Below are 17273 nucleotides of genomic sequence, written 5' to 3' on the forward strand. Positions count from 1 at the left end.
TTGACTGTTCCTGGATGTGACTTTATTAGAGGTGACGCAGATGGGTGACATCCCCAGGGGTGACACCCTCAGGGCTTGCTCGCGCTGGCTTTGGGCTGCTCCGCACCGCTGAGGTGGAAGGTCGGGAGGGGGTTAACCATCTTCATGGCCAAATAACCCTGCAAGGAGGGAGCAAGGGGAGCTTGGGGAGTGACGGGGGGCTTGTCAGGCAGGGAGGGGGGCAGTTGGGGGGCAGCCGTGCCCCCCCGTGCTCACCGGGGTGGCGTAGATGAAGGTGAGGAGGAGGCCGAGGAGCAGCAGCAGCGCCAGCGCCAGGCTGAGCCGCCCGCGGTGTTGGTGGCAGAGGCTGTAGCGCAGGCTGCGCAGCGGCGCCTGCACCCACAGGAACGACCACTCCGGGCGCCTGGGGGGGGTGACACCCAGCTCAGAGACACCCCTGTGTGTCCCCCGCACCCCATTCCCATCCCCTGCTCTCTCCTGGGGACTCACACGGGTGCTGGGAGCGTCGGGTACATGTTGGGATCCTCCCGGCCTTTCCCCACCGGCCGCTCTTCTGCCTCCTTCGCCGTCAGCACCTCCAGGCTCAGCTCCAGCTTGCCCTGGAGTGGGCGGGGGTGTCCATAATCTGTGTACCCCCTCCCATCATCGCTGCCCCCCACTATCCTGGTGGGGGTGTGTGTGTGTGTCCCTGACCTACCGAGAGGCACCGCTTGCCGCCCTCCTGCACCGTGCAGGGCCACCACCCCCTCGCCCGTCTCTGCCGGAAAAGGGAGAACCGGGAGGGGACCCGCGTCCCCCGCCAGGGCCAGGGGCTTTGGGGGGGCCGCTGTGGCGTTGGGGTGCAGGCCTGGGGCTGCTGGGCTGGCTGTGGCAGCTTGGTGAGCTCCAGCTCCAGGACACCTGCGGGGAAAAGCCGAAGTGGGGAGGAGCTCCCCATCACCTGGGGGTGCTCCCCATCATGGTTAGGTGCTCCCTGTCACCTGTGAGTGTCCCCCACCGTCCTGGGGGACGTGGGGCAGAGAAAGGGGGGTCTCACCCAAAAAATCATCAGCCGAAAACTTGTCGTTGTCCCACACTTGGAGGATGAGCTTGGGGGGCACCTTCAGCACCGTCTCATCCAGGCTCCAGAAATGCTCCTGCCAGGGCAGGGAGGGGGAAAGGGGGGTGTCACGCTCATCCCCTGGGTGTGTCCCCCCCAGCACCCCCCCCCCGCCCCGGGGTCCCCCCTCACCTTCCGGGGCAGGACGCAGAGCTGCTCGGCCGCCAGGTACTCGAAGGAGAAGACGAAACGCCAGTTGAAGGCCCCGTCCCCCTGCAGCGAGCGGTAATGCACGTCCGTCCTCTGCTTCTGCTCCTCCAGCCCGTCCAGCCACCTGCCGTGCCACCCGCGGGGAGGGGACACTGTCACCCTGGTCCCCAGCCCCGCTGTCACCTCCTGGGGAGGTGGGGGGGGACACACAGGGGTGGCTTTGGCTCACCCGGTGACATAGATGTCACTCATCTGCTGCCCCAGCATGTTGGTGTCCCCCAGGTCCACGTCCTGCGTGTTCCAGACCACGCAGCGCAGCTCGTACCTCAAGGACAGGGGGGACACGGGGACAAGGATGTGTCACCTTCTCCCCTCAGGGATGTCCCCGTCCGACCCACCACCCCCCAGGGGCCTGGCTGGGTGCTCACCTCTGGGGCTTGCGGGGGCTGATGTCGACGGGGGGCCCGGGGGGCCCGAGGCTGGCGGGGAAAATGTCCACCCACATCTGCACCTTGCCCTGCGCGGGGAGGGGGGAGCTGGAACCGGCACCCCTCGGTCCCCGCGCCGCTGTCCCCTGTCCCAGGGTGTCCCCATCACGCCCCCCTGCCCCCAGCATCCCCCCTCGCCCTGGGGTCCCTGTTACCGCGAGGTCCCCAAGCCCTAGAATCCCTTCATGCCCCACGGTCCCCGTCACCCCAGGGTCCCTCCCTGGCTGTGACCTCGTCACCCTGCTGTCCCCATCACCCCAGGGTCCCTGTTGAGTCTCCATCAGACCCCTGGGGTCCCTGTGTCCCCCCCTCCCCCCCCCGGCATCTGTCCTTGTCACCCCAGCATCCCTCTCTTGCCCTGGGGTCCCCGTCACTGAGGTCCCCATCGCCCCCTTGGCATCCCCCCACCCCATCACCCCCCCAGCATCCCCCCCTGCTCTGGAGTCCCTGTCACCCCAAGGTCCCCATCATCCCCCTGGCATCCCCTATATCCCGGGGTCCCTATCAGCCTGGGGTCCATCCCTGGCCATGTCCCTGTCACCCCAGGGTCCCCAAGCCCTAACACCCCTTCATGCTCCACGGTCCCCATCACCTCAGGGTCCCTCCCTGGCCATGTCCCTGTTACCCCACTGTCCCCGTCACCCCAGGGTCCCTGTGGAGTCTCCATCACCCCCACCCCCAGCATCCCTCCCTGCCCTGGGGTCCCCATCACCCACTTCTGGGGTCCCTGTCACCCTAAGGTCCCCAACATCCCCCTGGCATCCCCTATATCCTGGGGTCCCCAGCACCCTGGGGTCCATCCCTGGCCATGTCCCCGTCACCCCAGGGTTTCCATCACCCTCTCCCTGTCCTCATCGCCCGCCCTCACCCCAGGGTGCCCCGTCCCCACCTGCTCCAGCCCAGGCTGGGTGCTGTTATACAGGGTGCGGGTCTCGAGGTGCTCGGGGACGAGGTGACAGGCGTGGAGCACGTGCAGGGCCAAGCGCTCGCGGGGTGCCCCGGCGTGCTGGTGGGTGGGGGGGCTGCGCTCTGCAAGGCCGAACAGTCACACCTGCGGGACAGGATCTGACACCCCCCCCCACCCCTGCGCCCCCACCCAGACCCCCACCCACCGAAGTGGCTGAGGAAGAAGACTTGGTCCCCGAAGGTGACGGCGGTGTCCTCGGCGCTGAACTCGGGTGCTGGCAGCCCCCGCGTGTGGGCAAAGTGCTCCAGGGCCCGGCTAGGGGAGAGCTGGTCCCTCCAGCACCCGGGGCCGGTGCTGCGGGGCCGGTGGGTGGGCTGGGGGGCTGCGGCGTCCCCCCTCCTGGGTGTCCCCATCGCCACCATCTCCCTGTGCCCTTTGCTGTGCCCAACCTGTAGCCACCTCGCTGTGCCCACCCCATCCTCGGCTTCTTGTGCCCACCCTGTCTCCATCCCGCTGTGCCACCCTGTCCCCATCCTGTGCCCACCTTGTCGCTGTCCCCACCCCCATGTCCCCACCTGTCCCTCTGTGCCTACCCCATCCTAATCTGCCCGTGCCCACCCTGTCCCCATCTCTGTGCCCACCCCATCTCCCTGTGCCCGTCCCTGTCCCCAGCCGCTCCCTCACCATCTCCTTGTGCCCCTCCCATGTCCCCACCTCACCCCAATCACCCTGTGCCCGCCCTCGTGCCCACCCCATCCCCATCTCCCTGTGCCCTCCCCCTCCCCATCCCCTTATGCCCATCCCCATCCGCTTGTGCCCACTCCTAGCCCCATCCCTCTATGTCCACCCCTGTGCCCTCTCCCTCCCCATCCCCCTGTCCCTGTCCCCCTGTGCCCACCCCTGTGCCCTCTCCCTCCCCATCCCCCTGTCCCCGTCCCCCCTGTGCCCACCCCTGTGCCCTCTCCCTCCCCATCCCCCTGTCCCCGTCCCCCCTGTGCCCACCCCTGTGCTCTCTCCCTCCCCACCACCTTGTCTCCACCCCGCTGTGGCCATCCCCATGCCCACTCCTGTCCCCATCCTGTCCCCATCCCCCTGTGCCCATCCCCATGCCCACTCCTGGCCTCAGGCCCGTGCACCCACTGCCCCCACCCCCCTGGTGCACCCCCCCCAGGGGCACCCACGTGCGGTAGAGGGCAGGCAGCCCGCAGTGGGCGCGGAAGCGGGAGAGCAGGCGGTTCTCCAGGTCGATGGTGGTGGTGCCGATGTCCTGGTCGGGTGGCAGCAGGTCGTAGTCCAGCAGTGAGACCTGCAGGTCCTTCTCCAGTGGGATGGTGGCCGTCATCTCGAACAGCCTGACAGCGGGGGTGACATCAGCCCCGGGGACACACCGGCGTGGGGGCTGGCACCCGCTGGCACGGGGAGTGGGGACCCATGGGCATGGGGACCTGTTGGTGTGGGGATTTGGTGGCACGAGGACCTGGTGGCACGGGGACCCACTGGCATGGGGAAACAGGGCATCTGGTGGCATGGGGACCCTCCAGCATGGGAATGGGGACATGGTGGCACGGGGACCCTCCAGCATGGGGACCTGGTGGCACAGGGAATGGGGACCTGGTGGCATGGGGACCTGCAGATGTTGGGAATGGGGCATCTGGTGGCACAGGGACCTGCTGTTGTGGGGAAGGGTGGCGTAGGGACCCTCAGCACAGGGAATGGGGACCTGCTGGCATGGGGACGTGCTGGCAGAGGAATTGGGGACCTGGAGGCTCAGGAACCTTCTGGCGTGGGGCACTGGGACCTGAAATCATGGGGATGTGGTGGCACGGGGACTTGCCAGCGTGGGGAATGGGGACCTGGTGGCATGAGGATTCAGTGGTGTGGTGACCCAGTGCAGTGGGGACCTGGTGGCACAGGGACAGGTTGGCACAGGGACATGCTGACATGGGGAATGGGGCCCCACCAGCCCCCCTGGGCACCTCCTCTCAGTGCCAGGCCCCCCCAGCCTGGTGCCACCCAAGGGTGACAGTGCCACCAGGGCCCCTGCCCTGGCCATACCTGCCAAAAACAGGCTCCAGGGTGTTGGGCACATACTGGTCCCGCTGGCCCAGCGTCTTTGTCCCCAGCGAGACGCGGATGTAGGGGTCACACTGGCAGCGGGGAGGGGACTGTCAGGGTGGCACAGGGTGGGGAGAGGACAGGGGAGCCCTGCCCAGCACCCATGGGTGGCCTTACCAGCCCGTTCCTGTCACGGGGGGGCAGGTCGAAGGCCCGGACGACGTAAACCCGCACCAGGCACTTTTGGGGTTGGCTGGGGGGCAGCTCCTGGAAGTGGCGCGGTGGCGGGGGCACCCGGGGGTCCTCGGGCAGGGGGTAGATACAGAAAAGCCCCTGCGAGAGCCGCCCGGCCGTGCACCCCGAGGTGCCTCTGCCCCAGCTCGGGGGTCCCATGGGGGCTCTCACCCACCTTGAACTCGCCCACTGGCACAGGGTCCTCCCCTGCCGCGGGGTGACCCCCTGGCTGGTAGAGAGGGAAGGTCTGGCAGAAATCCTGCAGCCCCTCGAACTCGGGCACCGCCTCCAGCTCACAGCTGTAGATCTGGGGAGCGGTTCCTGTCTTCACCCTTGTCCCCATTCCCATCCCTCTTCCTGTCCCCATCTCCATCTTGGTCCTTCTCCCCATCCCATCCCTGTCCCTTTCTTCATCCTTGTCCCCATGCCATCCCCTTCTTCATCCCTGTCCCTGTCCCCAGCCTGTTCCCCTCCCAATCTCCATCCCTGACCTTGTCCCCATCCCACTTCCATCCCTGTCCTGTCCCAGTCTCCACCTCAACTCCATCACTGTCCCTGTCCCCATCCCTGACCTCAACCCTATCCCCATCTGTATCCTTGTCCCCAACCACCCCTGTCCCAATCCCCTGCTTCATTCTTGTCCCCATCCCATCTCCATCCCTGTTCCTGTCCCTATCCCCATCCTTGTCCCCTGTCCCCTGCTCCAGGTCCCAGGTTCTCCTCACCTTCAGCCTGTCCCTGTTGGTCCCCCGACGGCTCTTGGCCTTGTCCCCCATGGCCGTGTAGAATTTGCTCCACCAGTCATCGTCACCCTCATCTTCATCCTCCTCCTCCTCCTTCTCGGCAGCCTAGTGGTGAGCAGGGTGAGGTGGGGATGGGTGGCACAGGTGGCCCCGGTGGCCCCGTTCCTGTGCCTACCTTGCCCGTAGCCCCCTTCTCGACGGTGATCCTGGGCAGTATCTGCAGGGAGAAAAAGGGGAGTAGTGACTCGGGGAAACGGAGGCACGGGGCCGGGAACCCCGGTGTCCGGCAGGGCCGAGGGTGCCGGGAGCGGAGGGCCTGGGGGACTCACCTGAGCTATCCTGCCCCAGGGAGTGGCTGCGGGGGGAGAGGGGCAAATAAACCATCCCGGAGGTGGGCAGTGTGGGGCAGGGATGGGCAGGGATGGGTAGGGATGGGGCAGGGAGTGCCAGGGATGCAGCAGGGATGGGCAGGGACAGGCAGGGATGGGGCAGGGATGAGGCAGGGATGGGGCAGTGACAGGTAGGGATGGGGCAGGGTGTGCCAAGGATGGGCAGGGATGGGCAGGGGGTGCCAGGGATGGGGCAGGGACAGGCAGGGATGGGGCAGGGGGTGGCAGGGATGGGCAGGATTGGGCAGGGATGGGGCAGGGGGTGCCAAGGATGGGCAGGGATGGGCAGGGATGGGGCAGGCGGTGCCAGAGATGGGGCAGGGTATGCCAGGGATGGGCAAGGATGGGGCATGGACAGGCAGGGATGGGGCAGGGGGTGCCAGGGATGGGGCAGGGATGCGAAGGGACAGGCAGAGATGGGGCAGAGAGTGCCAAGGATGGGCGGGGATGGGGCAGGGGGTGCCAGGGATGAGGCAGGGATGGGAAGGGACAGGCAGGGGGTGCCAGGGATGGGGGTGGGATGAAGGCAGGGATGGGGCAGGGGATCCCAGGGATGGGGCAGGGGGTACCTGGACTGGCCGGGGCTGTACTGGAGCCAGGCAGGGGGGGTCTGGGGCCATGGGGCTGCCCCTGGCCGTGGGGCTGGCAGCAGTACTGCCCCAGCCCCCGCACGCAGGCCTGCCCCACCTCGGGCCGGTACCCGAAATCCCGCGTGTCCAGCACCCGCAGCCGGATGGGGGGCATGTACTCCTCCTCCGCCGGCAAGTGCTGGGGCCGAGCCACGCCGTCACCCCGGGGTGCCAGCAGCAGCACCCAGGGGTGGGGTTCTCCCCCTCCCAACCACCCCCCATCCTCACCAGCAGCAGCAGGAAGGCGTTGATGGGGAAATTGGGGTTGGTGGCGAGGTCGGGGATGGTGGGGGTCCGCAGGGTCTGGCCCCCACACTGCACCTCCAGCCTGGGCGCCCGCACGCCGCCGCGCAGCCCCCGCAGCCCCCACGCCAGCACCTGGAGGGGGGCACCCAGCAGCTGTCACCCCCCCTGGGGTCCCCTGGGTGTCCAGGGGTCACCTCGAGTCACCTGGTGGGACGCTGAAGGTGACTGTCCCCATCCTTGACCCTGTCCCCATCTCCATCCCCACCCTGTCCTCATCTTGTCTTTGTCCCTCTGGGCCTGTCCTCGTCTTCATCCCTGTCCTTGTCCCTGTCCTGTCTCCATCCCCTTCTTCATCCCTGTCCCTGTCCCCAGCCTGGTCCCCTCCCAGTCTCCATCTCGGACCTCATCCCCATCCCACCTTCATCCCTGTCCCCATCCCTGTCCCCATCCTGTCCCCATCCCATCTTCATCCCTGTCCCCATCCCATTACTGTCCCTGTCCCCATCCTGTCCCCAACCCTGTCCCCATCCCATCTTCATCCCTGTCCCCATCCCATTACTGTCCCTGTCCCCATTCTGTCCCCAACCCTGTCCCCATCCCATCTTCATCCCTGTCCCCATCTTTGTCCCCATCCCATCCCTGTCCCTGTCCCCAGCCTGTTCCCATCCCAGACCTTGTCCCTCCTGTCTTCATCCCTGTTCCCATTCCTGTCCTTGTCACCATCCCACTCCCTTCTTCATCCCTGTCCCTGTCCCCAGCCTGTTCCCCTCCCTCTCCCCACCCCTGTCCCCACCCAGGGTCCCCCGGGTGTCACCTCCAGTGCCACCAGCCGCAGGAGTGGCCGGATTCCCAGGGGGACACTGAAGACCCCCTGCCTCCACGGCGGGGTGCTGACCTTCACCAGGGACCCATCCTGCCAGGGGGGACACACACAATGATGATGGGACCCCATCACCTGGGTGCTCCCCATGCCACACTCCCCCCCCCCCCCCCCCCAAGCCCCTCACCTCAGCATCGTGCAGCAGCTCAAAGGCAGCCAGCAGCTCCCCAGCTGCCTCCCCTGGCCCCCCCAGCGGGTAACGCCGAAGCCGGGGGGGCTGCCGGTGCCCCACATCCAGCCAAACATCTGGGGTGCACACGCTCCTCCCCAGGAAAGCTCCAGCACCCTGCAAGGCATCGCTTGGGCATGGGTGCTCCCCCCACCCAGGGGTGCCCCTCACCCATGGGTGCCGTACCCCTCCATCCTGGTCGAAGATCTCCACCACCACGGCGGGGGGCTCATCCCGGACACCCCGGGGGTCCCCGTACAGCAGCACCCGGTGAAAAAGCAACGTCTGGTCCCAGAGAGGGTCCAGGGTGCCGGGTAGCACCCGGGTGCTCTGGCTGACGTGCACGAAGGAGACGTGGGCGACGGGGTCTGGGGGACAGTGACACCCTCAGCACCCTGGGGTGCCCACCGGGGTGGGGAGGGGTGTGCTGGGGGCCGGGGGGGGTCCCACCTGCAGTGGCCTTGGTGCTGCGGGGTGTCAGCTCCAGCGCCTGGAAGATGTAACAGCGGAGCTGGAAGAAGTTGGGTCCTGCAGGAGAGGCAGGGGCTGGTGGGGGGGCCTGGTCCACGCCCCGACCTGTCCCGGTCCCCCTCCCCGTGTCCCCCGGGGCTCACGTTGGAAGGTGCAGAGGATGAGGGGCACAGGCTGCTGGAGGGGGGTCTGGGATGAGCCCCACCGCTCTGTCACAGACGCCTCGTCCTTCTCGGCCGGGTCCTCCGTGCTCTGCGGCGGGACGGGACGTGGGGTGGGGGGGTCACAGAATCCCAGAATCACTCAGGTTGGAAAAGCCCCTCGGGATCATCGAGTCCAACCCTCAGCCCGACTCTACAAAGTTCTCCCCTACCCCACATCCCCCCACAGCTCATCCAAACGGCCCTTAAACACCCCCAGGGGTGGGGACTCCACCCCCTCCCTGGGCAGCCTATTCCACTCTCTGACCACTCTGTCGGGGAAACATTTTTCCCTCCTGTCCAGTCTGACCCTCCCCTGTTGCAGTTTAAAGCCGTTCCCTCTCGTTCTGTCACTAATTCCCTGGGAGCAGAGACCAGCACCAACCTCTCCACAACGTCCTTTCAGGGAGCTGCAGAGAGTGATGAGGTCTCCCCTCCCCTTCTCCTCCTCACACTGAACAGCCCCAGCTCCTTCAGTCGCTCCTCACAGGATTTATTCTCCAGGCCCTTCCCCACCTCGTTGCCCTCCTCTGCCCTCGCTCCCTTTGTCCCCCTGTCCCCCAGCCCTGCGTCCTGCTGTCCCATGTCCTACTGCCCCAGCAGCGCTCCATCCCCCCAGCCCTCCCTCCAGCCCCCTTTACCCCGGGACCCCCCCCCCCCGTGCCCCCCCCAGCCCCCCCTTTCCTACCACGGAGCCCTCCAGGAGGAAGAAGGGTGCCACGGGTGGGGGCTGCGTGGGCACCATGCGCCGGTGCCAGCAGCGTCGCCGGCACATGTCACCTGTCCGGGGCTGGAGGTGGAAGCGGGACCCCCAGAGGGACCCGTACTCCCAGGCCTCGGCCCCCGCCGCTGCCTCGGGGCTGTGCTGTGGGGACACGGGGACACAGGGGACAGCGCGGCATGGTACAAGGGCACGGACAGGGCTGCTCACAGCAGGGCACTGGTGGGCCGAGGCCTGTCCCTGCCACCCCTGTCCCTGCCACCCCCATTCCTGCCACCCCCATCCCTGCCACCGCTGTCGCAGCCACCCTCTCCTGCCACCCCATCCCTGCCATCCCCATCTTGTCACCCTCATCTTGTCACCCCATCCCTGCCACCATCCCTGCCAGCCCAACCCTGCCACCCCAACCCTGCCACCCCACCCATGTCACCCCATCCCTGCCACCCCATTCTGCCACCCCAAACCCCGCCACCCCCACCCTGCCACCCCCCTCCCCGCCCCCCCATCCCCGTCCCCACCACCCTGACCAGCTGGAGGAAGGCGGCCACATCCTGCTCCCGTCCCTGGGCGCCAGGGTCCCTGCGGCGGGTGCGCAGCCAGCGCCGGCGCCGGTGCGTGTGATATGTCTTCTCGGTGGCATGCCACGCCGGCGGGGGGCTACCGGGGGCCATGCTCACCCCGTACTCCCAACCTGCGGCACCCAGGTGTCCTCACCACTGCCAGCACCCACCTGGGGGTGCTCAGTGGGGACCCCCACTCACCAGCCTCATCCACGGCCCCCGTCACATCCACCCGCCAGCCGTCGGTGACGTGCCACCCTTGGGGACACGCCACCTCCTCCTTGGGTGGCACCGCTGCCCCGCTCTGCAAAACCAGGCGTGAGCTGAGCCCTGACGCGCTCATGTCACACACACACCCCCCGCCCCCCCCCGGTGCCCCCCACGCTCACAGCATCGGTGCTGGCCACGGTGGCGGGTCCCCAGTCGCCGCTGAGCCGCCGGCTCTCGTTCTCGTAGACGTCCTCCAGCACCTCGCCTATGTTGGTCTCCGTGTCCAGCAGCAGCCTGGGGACAAAGGGACCATGGTGGCATCACCCTCCCCGAGGTCCCCAGGGTGTCAGCACCCATCCCACGGGCCTCACCGCCGCTGGGGCTCCACGGTCCAGGGTCCATCCCAGCGCCAGCCCTTGGGGGGCCGAATCCTGTGGCGGGGGAGCCCCGCTTTGCCAGCGCTGTCGGAGAAACCGGGGCACCCCAGGAGCCCCCGGGGACCCCACTTGCCCAACAGCTTGGTCTGGTTTTCGTACTGGGACACACACACAGATGTTGAGGGGGGCTGTGGGGGCACCCTGGGGTGGCCCCCCCCCTCGCCCCCAGGGCTCACCATCTCGGCGTAGACGCGCAGGGTGCCCTCGAGGTGCCGTGGCAGGTCCCCGCTGTCAGTCACGCGCCCCAGCCACAGCCGGAGCCGCAGCTGGGCACGGGTGTCCCCAGAGCCCTGCGCCCAGCAGAGTGGCGGGGGACATTGGGGGGGACGTGGGGCGGACATGCAGAAGGTCCAGGAGGGTCATGGAGGGGACACAGAGGGGACACAGGGGATATAGAGGGGACATGGGGGACACAAAGGGGACATAGGGGAGATGGGGGGGGATATAGAGGGGTCATGGGGTACATGGAGGGGACAGAGGGGACAAGGAGGGGATGGGGAGGGGACAGGGAGGGGACACGGGATATGGAGGGGACGTGGGGGACACAAAGGGGACACAGGGGGGATGTGGGGGGATATAGAGGGGACATGGGGGACACAAAGGAGACACAGAGGGGACATGGAGGGGATGGGAAGGGGACAGGGAGGGGACATGGGACATGAAGGGGACAGGGGGGATACAAAGGGGACATAGGGGGGATGTGGGGGGATATAGAAGGGACATGGGGGAACATGGAGGGGATGTGGAGGGGACATGGAGGGGACGAGGAGGGGACATGGAGGAGACATGGAGGGGACACAGAGGGGACATGGAAGAGACAGAGAGGGGACATGGGGGACACAAAGGAGACATGGAGGGGATGTGGAGGGGACACAGAGCAGACATGGAGGAGATATAGAGGGGACATGGGGGAACATGGAGGGGACAGGGAGGGGACATGGAGGGGATGTGGAGGGGACACAAAGGGGACATGGAGGAGTTACAGCTGGGACGCTGAGGGGACATGGAGGGGACGCAGGGGATGTGGAGGGGACATGGGGGGATGTGAAGGATTCATGGATGGGACACAGAGGAGGTGGAGGGGACACTGAGGGGACATGGAGGGGACACGGGGTGCCTACCACCAGGAAGAGGGTCTGGATCCGGCCGCAGAACCTGCCGCAGGCGCCGGGGCCGCTCCGGGAGAACATGATGTCGGCCGCGGGGACACGGGCACAGGCCACCCGCCGCTCGCCCCGCAGCAGCCACAGCAGCACGTCGGGGACCCCGGCCTGTGGCTGCGGGGACAGAGAGCCAGAGCGGCGGGCTGAGACCGGCCACAACTCATCACAGCAATGCCCCCACACTCCCCCCTCCCAGCCCCGGCCCCCACCTCGACAGCCAGGGCGGCCACACGTCCCAGCCAGCCCTCGGCCACCGGCAGCAACGTGTCCCAACCGGCTTTCGGTGGCGTCGCCGCCGCCGCCGCCACACGCCGCAGGAGGTGAAGTCGGGCGGCCCGGAGGTGGGCGTCCAGCGGGGTGGGGGTGGGCTGCGCCTCCAGCTGCGGCAGCGTCCGCCTGCAAACAGCCCCCCCAAAATGCCCCAGTTCCGCCCCCCCCCCAGGTCGCCCTCTTTTCCTCCCAAAATGCTTTGTTCCCCCCTAAATGCCCCATTTCCCCCCCAAAATACTTTCCCCCACAAAATATTTCCCCCCCCAAAGTCCTGTTGCCCCAACAAATGCCCCATTTTGCCCCCAATTGTCCCATTTCCCCCCAAATATCCCAATGTCCTCTAAAATTCCTCTTTTCCCCCCAATTTTCCCATTTTCACCCCCAAATACCCCATTTCCCCCCAAAACCCCATTTTCCCCCCAATTACCCTGTTTCCCCCCCCATTGCCCCCATTTCCCCCAGATGCCTCATTCCACCGCACCAAATACCCCATGTTCCCTTCAATTGTCCCATTTTCACCCCAAATATCCCACTGGCCTCTAAAATTCCTCCCTTTCCCCCCAAATACCCCATTTCCCCCCCAAAACCCCATTTTCCCCCCAATTACCCTGTTTCCCCCCCCATTGCCCCCATTTCCCCCAGATGCCTCATTCCACCGTGCCAAATACCCCATTTTCCCTTCAATTGTCCCATTTTCACCCCAAATATCCCACTGGCCTCTAAAATTCCTCCTTTTCCCCCCAAATGCCCCATTTCCCCCCCAAATACCCCATTTCCCCCCCAAATACCCCATTCCCCCCCCCAAACACTACTCGGCAGGCCCAGGGGTGCCCCCCAGCATCCCACCACCCACCGCTTTGCGACACCCACGACCCCCCCACCCCGGGGACCACCCGCTCACCTGCAGTCCTGTGCCAGCTGGCGCAGCAGCCTCCTGCCGATGTCCCCTCCAGTGTCCCCACGGGCGCCCCGCAGCTCCTCCACGTTCCTCTCCTGCAAAAAAAACCCCCATCCCCAAACCATCCCAACCCAGAGAAGGGGGTGTCACATCCCACCCCACCCCGCCGTCACCCATGGGTGCTCACCAACCGCTGGCACATGGCACGCAGGAGGTTTAGGGCGTCCCAACGGTGACTGGCGTCCTCCCAGGACGAGGTGACAGCGGCCACCGGCTTGTCACCGTACCACGGCAGGTAGTGATAGCGGTTGCCTGGATCCGGAGGGCACTCAGCACCCCATGGGACACCCCTTTCTCTGTGCGTGTCCCCCCCCTCCCCAGCATCCTGCTCACCATCGAAGAGGGGACAACCGTGTGGGGTGACAGAGGCGGCTGGTTTGCAGGTGACATCGCCTGTGTCCCCGTAATTGCCGACACTGAGCTCGAAGCGCAGGAGCTCGGGGCCAGCTGGCACCATGGTGGCCGAATAAAAAACCCCGCACAGGCCGAAGCGGCGGCGGGGCAAGTGGCACTGTGGCAAAAAAAAAAAAAAAAAAAGGCTAAAATACCCCCAAAATGGCACTTAAAAAAAACCAAACAAAAAAAGACCCCAGGGGGTGGCATCACACCATCTCCCTGTGTCCCCCCACCTGCACCCGGGTGACGTCCTCGGGGGCGATGGTGTCTTGCTGGCGCCCATCCGGGGTCCCCATGTGGGTGCTGAGCTCCAGCAGCACCCGGCCCCGATAAGCCACCCCAGTGTCCTGTAAAATAAGGTGGGGGGAGTGGCTGGCTGTGTGTCCCCCCCCCCCAAAACTGGGTGCTGTCCCCACCCTGCCACCACTCACGGTGCTGGGTGTCCTGGCAGGATACGGCCGGGGACTGTAGAAGGGGAGGAAGCTGGGTCCGAAGCAGGGTAAGAAGCCGGGGGTCCCCTCTGGGAGAAAAAGAGGGGGTTCAGTGGGGGAACGGAGGGGCTCACTGGGAGAAGGGGGGGGGTCTGGGTGCTGGAGACCCCCCACCCATGGGTGGACCCCACTCACCCTCAAGCTCAGCACCGGCGGAGGAGATTTGGGAGAGGTGGAGGGTGGCCGTGCCCAGGACCTTGCTGCTGCGGGACCTATGGGTGGGCAGTGAAAGGGATGGGGGGGGTCCCCCCAAAATAGGGGGTCCCCAAAACCCCGGGGGGGCCCCCAAAACCGGGGGAGGCCCCCAAAACCTGGGGGATGTCACCCACTTACCCACTGAGGATGGCCAGCTGGATCTCATCACAGATGGGGGGCAGCTGTGGAGAGAAAAAAAACGGAGCGGGGGGGGTGTTGGAATGGGGGTACCCCCCCTTTTTGGGGGTACCCCTCCTTTGGGGGGTGTGCTGGGGCTGGAGGGGGGGGCACCTCACCCTCAGGGGGAAGAAGAAGACCTCGTTCCATGCCGGGTTGGCGTCGGGGGGCATCACCCGGGTGCAGAGCTGCAGTGGGCAGAGCTGTGAGCCCCCCACCCAAGATCGGGGCCCCCCCCACCCCACACCTTCCCCCCGCCCCCCCCCCCCCCAGCACCCACCGTCCTGCCGGCAAAGCTGACCCTCACCGCCGCCGCCACGAAGCCCCTCTTGCCACCCGGTAACACCGAGGGGAAGCATTGCCGAGCCGGCTCTGCTGCGCCGGGGACAGGGAGAGGTGGGTAAATGGGGAGGGGGGGGGGGTGTGTGTCCCCCAAATTCACACCCCATAACCCCCCCAAAACCCCTCCCCGCTGCCCACCCTGCGGCAGGTCCTCGGCGCAGTAGACGCGGAGCTGGAGCGTGGCGGCACACGGCGGCGGCTGCAGCAGGTTGGCCTCCACGTCCTCGTTTGCCGGCGGCTCCTCCCGCTCCTTTGGGGGGGTGTGAAAAAATGGGGACACCCCCCCCCCCCGTTCCAAGGGGATTTTTTTTTTTTTGGGGGGGTGTTGGGGAGGATGAGGGGGGACTCACCTGCACCGGCTCGCCGGCGCGGAGGACAGCCAGGCTGACGCGGAGGTACCCCCGGGAGCCGGCGTCGGGGCCACGGGGGTGCTGCAGGCTCAGCCACTTCCAGCTCAAGCTGCGTCCTGGCAGGGTGGGAGACGCCGGTGTCACCCCGATGTCACCCCAGTGTCACCACGGTGTCACCCCAACCCTCTGGCCTACCCGGCGCACGGCAGACGGTGCCGACGTCCAGCTGTGGGGATGACAAAGGGGGTGAGAGTGGCCGAATCGCAGCGTGACGCCGCGTCCCCGAGCCACCGCCCTCACCTGGAAGACGCCGATGGTGGCTTTGGCGCGAGTGGCCCGTGAGTCCAGCACCTGTGACAGGATGGGGACACGGCATCAGCGGCCACCCCGCTGTCCTCGTCCCCACCAATGCCACCGATCCGCCCCCCAACCTGGATGTGGATGGGCTCTGCAGCCAACTGGGCGGGCGTCAGGTGGAAATTTTGGCAAAACACCTAGAAAATGGGCAAAAGAGGGTGAGGGCGGGGTGAGGGGACACCGACAGGTCCCCGTGTCCCCTCCCCGGTGTCACCTCATTGTAGTAGGGGTTGTTCCCCACCCGGATCCTGGTCCTGAAGCGGTGTTGGCCGATGAGGACTGTCACCACCGGCTTGATGTCGTTGCCCTGGAGCTGGTGGCCCTCGATGACCCTCACCCGTACCTAGGGGACAGGACGTGACACGGTGGCTGCCAGATGGGACGTCACCCCCTGGTGCCACTGCACGCATGGGTGCCATACCTGGAAATCCTCTTTCCTCCCTGCTGAGGGGTTGTCAGGGTGGTGGGGTGACCCCGGTGACACCACCGGTGGTGGCACCCGTCCTCGCAGGGGGACTGTGGTGTCCCCAGCCGTGCCACGGGGGATGTAGGAGCAGCGGAGGGTGACAGTGCACTGGAAAAGGATGGGTGGCACCCCAGCCCGTGCCTGGTGGCACCCTGGGGTGCTGCTGGGTGTGTAGGTGGGTGCTCACCCCCGTGGGCTGTCCCTGAGGGTCCAGCAGCGGGACTTGGCTGAGGGCCAGTGGCAGCCTGGGATTGGCCACCAACCATTCCAGTGACACTGTGGTGGCACCTAGGTCCCTGCAGGGGCAAGGGGACACAGTGAGGGTGGCCGTGCCAGGGGTAGCCCCCCCAGGGTGCCCACCCATGGGTGCTACTCACCCCTGGGGCGCTGGCTGGCCCCAGTGTCGGAGTCGCAGGGTCAGGCTGGCCGTGGGGTGCAGGGGACACGTGCCCAGTGGCCATGCCAGCGTCTGGGGCAAAAGGGAGGTGACAAGGGGTTAGTGGGGTGACCCGAGTGTCCCTGTGCCACTGCGGGCCACCCTGGGGTCACCTCACCTCGTTCCAAGTGGGGCTGCGCTCCTCCGGCACCACGCGGGTGCTCCTGGGGACACCTGAGAAGGGGGTGGGTGACAGGGGAGAAGGTGGTGGCACGTCAGGGTGGGGACATCTGCGTGCAAAGGGATGGCTGGCACCGTCCCCATGCGCGGGGATGGCCAATGCCATCCCCAGGTGGCCAGCACCATCCTGTCCCACGAGGATGCCACCATGGCGCACCAGGATGGGCGATGCCATCTCGTCACGCGGCGATGACCGATGCCATCCCGTCCCACCGCGGTGTCCCCCCCCCCCGCAGCCAGCCGTACCTCTGAAGCGGGCAGACACGTGCACGCCGGGCCCGGAGCCGGTGGCCCCGGGGATGTGGGCGCTGGCCACCAGCACCCGTAGCATGGCTGTGTCCGCAAGGCCACTGTGCCACGGAGATCTGTCACCGAGGTGCTGTCACCATGGCGCAGGGACACGTTCCAGAATGGCACCGTTGGGGCAATGGGGCAGGGACACTGCTGTTGGCTCTGCTCGGTGGGTGTCACCATGTCCCCAGGTACCTATGACCTCATGTCCCTGTGTCACTGTGTGTCCATGTCTGTGAGCACCTGGGTCACGCTGTCCCTGTGTCCCCATGCCCATGTGTCCCCATGTCCCTGTGTCACTGCATCCCTGTGTCCCTGTGTCATCACATCCCCATATCCATGTGTCCCCATGTCCCTGTGTCACTGCATCCCTGTGTCCCCATGTCACTACATCCCCATATCCATGCGTCCCCATGTCCATGTGTCCCCATGTCCCCGTGTCACTGCATCCCTGTGTCCCTGTGTCATCACATCCCCATATCCATGTGTCCCCATGTCCCTGTGTCACTGCATCCCTGTGTCCCCATGTCACTACATCCCCGTATCCATGTGTCCCCATGTCCATGTGTCCCCATGTCCCCATGTCACTGCATCCCTGTGTCCCCATGTCACT

At 66.6% G+C, this 17273-nt stretch overlaps 1 protein-coding gene across 1 annotated transcript; it reads right to left on the minus strand.

The window, feature by feature from the left end:
• Positions 1-68: 68 nt before the first annotated feature.
• On the minus strand, positions 69-16700 carry FER1L5 (fer-1 like family member 5). The gene is made up of 51 exons (XM_074852224.1): positions 16308-16700; positions 16131-16222; positions 15941-16049; positions 15709-15861; positions 15502-15630; positions 15362-15424; positions 15231-15281; positions 15126-15156; positions 14931-15046; positions 14719-14830; positions 14519-14613; positions 14358-14426; positions 14200-14243; positions 13993-14078; positions 13807-13895; positions 13609-13722; positions 13313-13490; positions 13107-13231; positions 12923-13014; positions 11961-12147; positions 11710-11865; positions 10765-10878; positions 10523-10686; positions 10331-10445; positions 10143-10245; positions 9909-10072; positions 9349-9525; positions 8604-8712; positions 8440-8517; positions 8161-8357; positions 7948-8106; positions 7755-7853; positions 6923-7072; positions 6635-6833; positions 6006-6031; positions 5852-5893; positions 5659-5781; positions 5109-5240; positions 4877-5032; positions 4700-4791; positions 3826-3996; positions 2850-2998; positions 2627-2766; positions 1678-1766; positions 1479-1574; positions 1232-1373; positions 1037-1136; positions 698-900; positions 490-599; positions 256-403; positions 69-158 (listed from the first exon to the last, which is right to left on the minus strand). The coding sequence occupies exons 1-51, from the start codon at positions 16698-16700 to the stop codon at positions 69-71; spliced, it is 6321 nt and encodes a 2106-aa protein (XP_074708325.1).
• Between the last annotated feature and the right edge of the window lie 573 nt (positions 16701-17273).

This window comes from Strix uralensis, chromosome 28, assembly GCF_047716275.1.
Source record: "Strix uralensis isolate ZFMK-TIS-50842 chromosome 28, bStrUra1, whole genome shotgun sequence".
In the NCBI taxonomy this organism is placed as follows: domain Eukaryota; kingdom Metazoa; phylum Chordata; class Aves; order Strigiformes; family Strigidae; genus Strix; species Strix uralensis.